Source organism: Bison bison, unplaced genomic scaffold (assembly GCF_000754665.1).
Source record: "Bison bison bison isolate TAMUID 2011002044 unplaced genomic scaffold, Bison_UMD1.0 scf7180017864324, whole genome shotgun sequence".
NCBI lineage: Eukaryota > Metazoa > Chordata > Mammalia > Artiodactyla > Bovidae > Bison > Bison bison.
Genome location: NW_011494896.1, coordinates 2,070,979 through 2,079,553, shown reverse-complemented (window position 1 = coordinate 2,079,553; position 8,575 = coordinate 2,070,979). Strand labels below are relative to the sequence as shown.

Below are 8,575 nucleotides of genomic sequence, written 5' to 3'. Positions count from 1 at the left end.
GGCCAAGAAGCAGAAGCTGAGCAGCGACGAGAATAGCAACCCGGACCTCTCTGGAGACGAGAATGTGAGCGCAGCCCCCCAGGGCAGTCCGGACGGGACTTGGCCGTCAAAGTTTTCAGTTCTTTTTAAACTGGGCGCGGGGGCGGGCGGACGGCTGTGGTAAGGTGGGGTGGGGGGAGGGAGAGGTGTCACCGCTCTGCTGAGGAAAACGCGGGCGTGGAGGAGAAAATCGAACTCGTCTCTGAGGGGATTTTTTTGAGCTGGGGCGCCTAGAGCGAAAGGAAACTTCGCGAAGGAGAGTGTGGCTGGGGCCAGAGCGTGGTGGTGGAGGGTCGGAGGGGGTCTGCCCTGAGAGCGTTTTGCGTGGAGGGGGAGAGTTTGGGCCTTTGGGGGCAAAGTGCGGATCTGAGATTCCAGTAGTTTAAAAGGCAAGTTAGGGGTTGTTTTTTTTTTTCCTAAGACAGTTGGAAGGAGGGGCCAGCGTGTGTTACGGACTTTTAAAAAAGGGATTTAGGGATCGTGTCCTTAGACCCTTCCAGGCAGTCCACGATGGGAAGAGCAGATCTCGGACGTCTGGGACTTCGGTGACTCTTAAAGGGGCTTTTGTGTTTGCTCCTGTCTAGTTGGTGAAGGGTGCGCCTGACAGTCGGTCTCACTTCTGGAGGAGGAGAACTGCGAGAGTCGTCTCCAGAGTTGGAGGGGGAGCGACTCTTGAGGAAAGGATGAGAAGGGACAGTTAGTCTTTCGTCGGTTTTCACAAGGATAACGGGGACAACCTAGAAGACACTAGGCAACTGTGGTAAAGGTAGATGGCTTTAGGTGTAGGCTCGTGGTCTCGCATGTGTAAAGGTGCTCTGAAATCAGATTTTTAAACTTTTTTAAAATAGTCATAACTCTAGTCCGTCCCAACAGTTGACCCCACTTGTGTTTAGGTGAAACGCCAGTGATAACCGAATTGACGTTAATTTGCAGTTTCATGTTTTAAGTTTATATCCAATAAGTTCAGGAAAAAATGTCTCGAGGGTTCATTCAAAGGTGATACTCTAAAATGTGAACCCTCCGAGGGAATGTCTTCTGAAGTGTTATAGAAGGGTGGTGTAAGTTCTTTTTCTCAGTTTGCCTAGTTTTAAGAGTAAATGGTGTATCTTACACACCGACTGAAGCACATGTATGGCATGGTATCAAGACAAAATTTTCACTGAACAGATGGGAAGGAATTCTTTTTGCAGATAGAGGAAAGATATTTGGGGGGTTGTCAGTTTGTGGGATTTGGACTTGAAATATCTGAAAGGCTTAGTAGGTGTTGATTGTTACTTTAAATCTTTTTATTTTCCTGTTTGTGCTTTCCAGTTGTATATATTGGGATCTAACATTTTTGACCCTCTTCACTTAGGCCGTTGGAATCTGTTTTATTTCCACCTTCTCTTAAATTTTCTCTTGGCAGATTAGATTAGTGACTAGGAGCACAAACTGGATCCAGGTGTTAGGTTAAAATCCGCCACTCTACTGCTTTACCGGTTGCTTGATCTAGGTACTTTACCTAGTTTCCTTGGATTCTTATCTTAAAAATGGGGATAATAACAGTATTTACCTCATGGGATGTTTGTGAGGATTAAATGAGATAATATAGGTAAAGTGCTGAACCGAATGCCCCGTTCATAAATACCATGCAAGTGTTATTTAAATATTATTCCTTATTTTGTAATCATATTATCTAGACTTGTGTTTCTGGCCCTTCCAGATATTTATCAGGCAGAAATGTAATGAAGATGTCAATACCCAATTTAGACTGAGGAAAATTTCAGGGAACTAAATAAATTGAAAAGTTATTTTCTTTTTACAGACCCTTAAGAGGAATGTATTCTTTGATGCATACTGAAGCTATTCAGAGCTACATGGTTGGACTAAGCCTTTGTTTTGGTTCCTTCCTTTAGATGGCGACTTTTAACCTTTTCTCTGCCTTGGACACTTTTCCTGTGAAACTTCAGAGTAATATTTTCAAATGTATAAAATACAATATATAAGATTACAAACAAAATCAGTGATAAAATTATAAGGAAATTATAAAATTGTTTAAAACAAATTTCAGGTTTGTTTTAATAAAGTACGTCTTTATTACATTAAGTAACTAGACTTCACAATGACTGATAGTACTGATGGGTATAGACAGCTTTTGAGATCTGCAACAACTATAATGGAATATAAAAATTCATGATTTCCATTGCTGAGAAGGTTACAGCTACAGTAACATTAGCACATATACTGCCTGTATTATAATAGAAGGAAGTAATAGATTTCAGTTAAAAATGTAAAAATTAAGATGCAATCTTAAATTTACTTATGAATTTATTCAACTGCATAAGTTCACAGGCCCTCTGAATTCCATCCAGGGACCCAGATCTAGGACATAGGTTGAGAGAAGCAATAAAGGAAGGGAGTAGAGAACTTTGTATAAAAATGAATTCAGAAAAAGCTAATAAGGGCAGTGGTTTAACTCTTGAAGGAGCCAAATAATGACAGGAAGGCCAAAGGCAAGTGGAGGAAAGAATGTGGTTTTTGTAAGTTGGAGTTATGGTAATCTGAGCAGTTGATACTGTTAAAGTGAATCAAAGAACTGATAGGATGTTAAACTTTTAAAAAATTTAGATATAATTGACCAATAACATTATGTTGTTAGTTTTAGGTGCACAACATAATGATTCAGTATTTGCATTGCAGAATGATCAGCACAGTAAGAGTAGTTAATGTCGGACCTATTTTAAGTTCATTGTATGTGTATCTGCCATTTTATTAACTTTTTCATATAAGTGCAGCATAATTGGTTTCTGAAAGAATACTGATTGTTGCCTGGTAATAAGATCAGAAGGCTGAATCTGAAGACTTGACTTGCTTAAGGAAGCCGTGGCAAGATCAAGGGACAAATTACTATCCCCGTTTGCTTGTGGAGCAGATGAAGGTGGTAGTGCCATGTCTGTTATACAGTACCATTCTATACTTTGAGGAGGAGGAGTCAAGGTGGATATCAGCTTGTGCACATACTAGATGCTCAGGAAAGGTTTGAATTTGCAAATAAAATGAAAGCATTGTGAGTGTATTGCATTTCCATTTGATTCTGTCTTGATTTGACTATTTGAGGAGACGGGTAAATTAAATGGGTAAAAGGTGTGTGTGTAAATTAAATGGTTAAAAGGTGTGTGTGTGTAATGTTCTCCAGTTATTTACTATGTTTTGTGTGGCTTCTTGATTAGCAGTTGACTCTTTAGCCAGAGTGGAAAGAAGCTGGTGAATAAGTGTCTAACCATTGTATTGTTTCATTTCTCTAGTGTTAAAAGATAATTTTCAGAAACATTTTACTCACGTAAGGGAACTGGTCAAGTTTAAGTCACACAGTACAAACTATACAGATGAAAGGAATGTAGAGATGAAATTGCAAATGGAGACAAAAACTTTTCATCAGAATGAAAGGGAAGACATTTTGAACCTCTGCCTTTGGCTGTCCACAGTGTAAGAGATGTAAGATTGTTCAAAGGCATTGAAGCAGACTAGAATCTGATAACATGGAAGAAAAGTGCAGTAGACATGAAGTTTTCCAATGAAACACAGAATTGTTTTCTACACTAAATTTTAACTTTGTAAATTCAACTGAAAGGTAGAAAGAAATAGAGATTAAAAAGCAGTGATTTCGACCTAGGAACTGAATTCTATAAATATAGTTTTGTATTTTCTGTATCTAAAAGCTGATTGTGTTTACATTAAGTTACAATCTAGATATTTTTTGATATTCTAGTGGATTTTTAACTTTCTGTAATATCATAAAACTAACTTTAGAAAGCAATACTTTAAAAAATAGCTCCTAGGGCAATGGTTTCTAGTCTGTATTCTCATTGATGTTAGTGGGCACTCCATGAAAAAAGCTTCCTCTGGAATGAATTTAGTAACTACTGCCCTAAGGTGATACAGGTTTAAATAAATCTCTTTATTCCAGAGAGCACTTTGGAATGTGTAATTGGAAGAGGTAGTGAAATCCTCTTCTGAGAGTAGAGGACCATTAATATATCTTGTGGACTGGAGACAGGTTATAAATTAGGTGAAATTTTAAGGTTTATAGTCACTTCTGCATTTGGAAAGATTTTACTTTATAGTGAGCTTCTAGAGTTCTGAATCATGAGTATTTTAGAGCCATGAGTCAGATTTCACTGGTAAATAGCACATAATATGTAGAACCTAAAAAGGTTTCTAAATGGTTTAAGTGTTAAAAATAAGCAGAGTTTGAATGATAATCAGGATTTTCATCTAAAATAGGAAGTACTAACACACTGGCCTCAAACAGCCACCCACTACCATGCTCCAAACTGAGCAGCAAGCAGTCAAATAAACTATGAGGACATGTAGGTCAGTCAGATTTAGGAGTCACAGCTCTGGTTTTCAATCCCAGCAACCCTAACCAGCAAGACACCACCTTAGGCTCTCTAAGCAACACTTTCTTATCTGACAGTACCTTGTATGAAGAGCAGTAAAGATGAAGTGAGGCAATGTAATGTCATGGCTGGCACAAACCAGTGCTTTATTATTTAAAGGCAGTATTATTCTTACCATTAGCAACATCAGGATTAGTTTTTTGTTTAAATTTTTGCTGAAATAGCAAATATCCACAAATCTAATGCATTTGCGGGAATACATGTTTTCATTTCTTGCAGGGTTTATTACTTGTTTTACTTTGGTCAGCAGCTGTTCAGTTTGAAGTCATTTCCTAAGTACAGTGTACAGTATTGCTGTTTCATATAGTTTTTTCTGATTTGCTGCTTGTAGGATGATGCTGTCAGTATAGAAAGCGGTACCAACACAGAACGCCCTGATACACCTACAAATACGCCAAATGCACCTGGAAGGAAGAGTTGGGGGAAGGGAAAATGGAAATCAAAGAAATGCAAATATTCTTTCAAATGTGTAAATAGTCTCAAGGTATGTGGAGAAAGACACAATCTATGGGCTGAATGCAGGGTTTCAGGATTGCAGGTTTCTCAATGGCAAACATTTTATGCTCAAGGTTCTCTGTCAAGTTAAAAATATTTTAAAGTTATAATAGTTGGAAGTCAGTCTTTAAAAATTTAAGTCTTATTTGTAATTGTTTTCAAGAAAAAAGGTATAAATTAAAATTTGTTTTGCATAGTTAATATTTGGGAGAAATAATAGGTTGGAGTTATTTAGATTGCTGTTTTCAATAGTCTTTTTATTTTTAAAAAATATTTACTGATATTTAAGTGTCTTATATATTCATTTTCTGTTTTTTAAATTTGGGGATATTTTTCCTATACTGAGCAAAAATATACATTATAGTGTCTTGTGCATATGTTAGATTCTTTTTAAAATATCTAAATATCCTTTTAAAGTCTTTGAAAAGCATAAGAAGCTATGGCCATATGGAAATTATTTTCCTATCTAGGTAGCAAAATTCATTGCTGTGTGTGTCAAATTACACTCTTAAAAGGAGAGAAATTAATTTCAGTGTTTTTGTATGTGTGTTTTTTCTTCTAAAGCAAAGTGTCCCTTTGTAGTTTCATGTTAATATTTAGGTATATTAACCTATTTTTACATAGTATATTTGGAAAATGGTTTGAACTGTATTATTTTTATTAAATATTTCCAAAGCCTAAAACTGTGGCTTTTTAAAGGATAAGAAATGAAAGTTGTCAGACTTTAAAGTGCCTTAAAGTGAATGTGAAAGTTACTGTTAAACATCAGGAAATTGCCAGTAAAATCCTAAGGCTAAAAAATAACTTTATGAACAAAACTGAATACTTTTAGCAGAGGGAACTCTGCTCAGTACTCTGTGATAACCTAGATGGCAAAAGAGTTTGAAAAAGAATGGGTGTGGGGGGGTGTGTGTGTGTGTGTGGCTGAATCACGTTGCTGTGCACCTGAGACTGACACCACATTGTTAATCAGCTCTGCTCCAATTAAAAAACAAAAAACGGAATGCTTGTTTTTTATATACTTCCTTATAGTTACAGCCTACTGCCTCCCTGGCCCCCACTTTCAAGTGTTCTTGTTCATTATAAAACTTCTTAGGTGGTTTTTCTTTTAGGATCCAAATTCAAAGTAATTTAAAATTGTTTCTATAGAACTAATGGAGAGCAGTGATTTGAATGGAATCAATTTTCTTCACTTCACAAGAAGTCAACCAGAAAACGTTTAATGAGTACTGGAGAAACTGTATTAACTCTCAGGTTATTTGTTATTTCAGAAAAATAAATTGGGTCCTAAGAGATTAAATGCATTTGTCACAATTATCCATTATATTTTGACTCAAAAGCATGCCATTTGGGTTTAAGAAGATAGAGAGCAACTATTAAAGTATTTTCATTGATGAGTACTTGTTACCTAACCTCTTAAGTCTTTAATTATTACATAGTTTTATCATGCACCAGTATTTTAAAATGTGAAAACTGGACTAACATATCTTTTAAGTGTCGAAAGTCAGTTTATGTATGATAAAATTGCAGCTTGCATTTTGTGGAGGGGAAGGTTTTTAATGGGAATGATCAGTTTACTACCTTTTTGGTTTTTAAAATATATTGATTTTTCTTATTTCTTGGTTATTTTATAGGAAGATCATAATCAACCATTGTTTGGAGTTCAGTTTAACTGGCACAGTAAAGAAGGAGATCCATTAGTGTTTGCAACTGTAGGAAGCAACAGAGTGAGTGTTAAGGGGCTGTTTGGCATTTGGCTCATCAGTCTCTGGTATTAGTGTAACACTGAAGTGTAATGATTTTGAAGTAAACTTTGTGTAGCCAATTTGACAATATCATTCCTTTATGTAAAAATGAAACATTCTAGAAATTGTCAAAAATTAAAACTAATATTCATGACTGAAAATACATCTTTTTTCATATATACTCACAAAATTGTTCATGAAACAAGTCTCTATTTATATTTTGTCTTCATAAATATTGTTCTAAGTGGCTGAAAAAATTGACTTTGCTTTTTCCAAGTGACTGTGATAGTTGTTTGTAAACTTGGAGTAACAGGTCTGTGATTTCTTAAAAATAATAAATAAAATTAGTTGCTCTCTATAAATGCAAAGCATAAATCCAATGGATTTGTATAATAGTTACTGAAAATATTTTAATTATACACAGTAAACATTTGTTTTGAATTATTTTTATTTAAGGAAGCCAGAGTATCTTGAACTGAGAGAATGCATGGAAAAAAACCGTAGTAGACATGTTTTGATGTAAAATGTTATTTAACTTTTTAGTTGAACCTAGGGCTGAAAAAGTGGATTGCAAAGACTTATTTCCATTCACTTCTAAATGAATGGGAAAAAGGAAGATTCCTAGTGCTTACCGGGGAGTCTCAGGAGTCTGTTAAAATCATTTTGGAAAAGTTGTCTTCCTAATAATAAGTCTTTTAATTAACTTACATTCTGGTTATTCATTAATAATGTACTAGGAGTTAGGAATAACGGAGAAACAGATTGGTGTATTTGGAAATAGAAAGATGGGGGAAATTGACTTAACTGGTGTGGGTTGACAGTAAAGTCATTTGTTTTACCTTTAGCCCAAGAGGGGAAGGGAAGGAGGTGAATCTGGGAGCCATTCTGTAACTTTATTTAAACTGAGTGAAATTCAGTCTTACGCTTCTTTAATAATTGTGCTAAGCTTGTTAGAGAAATAAAAGACCATGATTTTGAATGCACTGTTTCCTATATTTATGTTTTTAGTGTTAGTATTCTGTTTTCAGTCAAAACCAACCTGGGAGTTGTCAGCTGAGTATTTTCCAAATGTCAGCATATTTCCAAGCTTTTTTCTTTTTATTTTCTGGAAGTTTGAAAATCTTACAAACATGCATGCATCTATTCCGGGCTAAATCCTTCCTATTCCTATTTTCCGAAAAGTAAAATTTGGCTTTAAATAATTCCCTGGAAGTCTTCAAAGAAGTTTTTATATATATATAACTTTATTATTGGCTCTGCTGGGTGTTTGTTGCTGTGTGGGCTTTTCTCTACGGCAAGCATAGATTACTCCCTAGTTGAGGTACACAGGATTCTTCCTGAGGTGGCTTCTCTTGTTGCGGAGCACAGGCTCTGGAACGTTAGGGCTTCAGTAGCTGTGACACGTGGGCTCAGCATTGTGGCTCCTAGGCTGTAGAGCATAGGCTCAGTAGTTGTGGCACACAGGCTTAGTTAGTTGCCCTACATTCAGAGAAGATGCGTTTATTGGTTGTAAAGTTCTGAAAATTTGAAACTCACTACTTAAGTTGATAACCTGGATAACAGCCCTTTTTTTATATTTAGCCAAATGTATGTTATGATATGTAGCTCGAAAACAGTGATTCAGAGGGAACGTGATGCAGTTCAAAGAAAAAAAATTAAGGTTATTTGTTTCTGAGAATTGGGAATATAATCCATTAATTGATTTGAATTCACTTTTAAGACATCACTATAAGCATACTTCACTAACTTTACCATCATTATTATTAATTGTCATGTTGGTGTAATTAGAATTAATACAACTTGTGCTTCAGAATGCCTCTTGTAATGTTGCAGGCTTTGTAACAAAAAGAATCCCTA

The 8,575-nt window shown here is 35.8% G+C and overlaps 1 protein-coding gene across 1 annotated transcript in view; it reads left to right on the top strand.

The window, feature by feature from the left end:
* Nucleotides 1–8,575, top strand: part of EED (embryonic ectoderm development) — a 78,265-nt gene that overhangs the window by 47,777 nt on the left and 21,913 nt on the right. Inside the window, exons 6-8 of the mRNA XM_010853252.1 lie at nt 3–64; nt 4,810–4,962; nt 6,608–6,700. Of these exons, the coding sequence (XP_010851554.1) occupies nt 3–64; nt 4,810–4,962; nt 6,608–6,700 (308 nt within the window). The remainder of the gene's footprint in view (nt 1–2; nt 65–4,809; nt 4,963–6,607; nt 6,701–8,575) is intronic.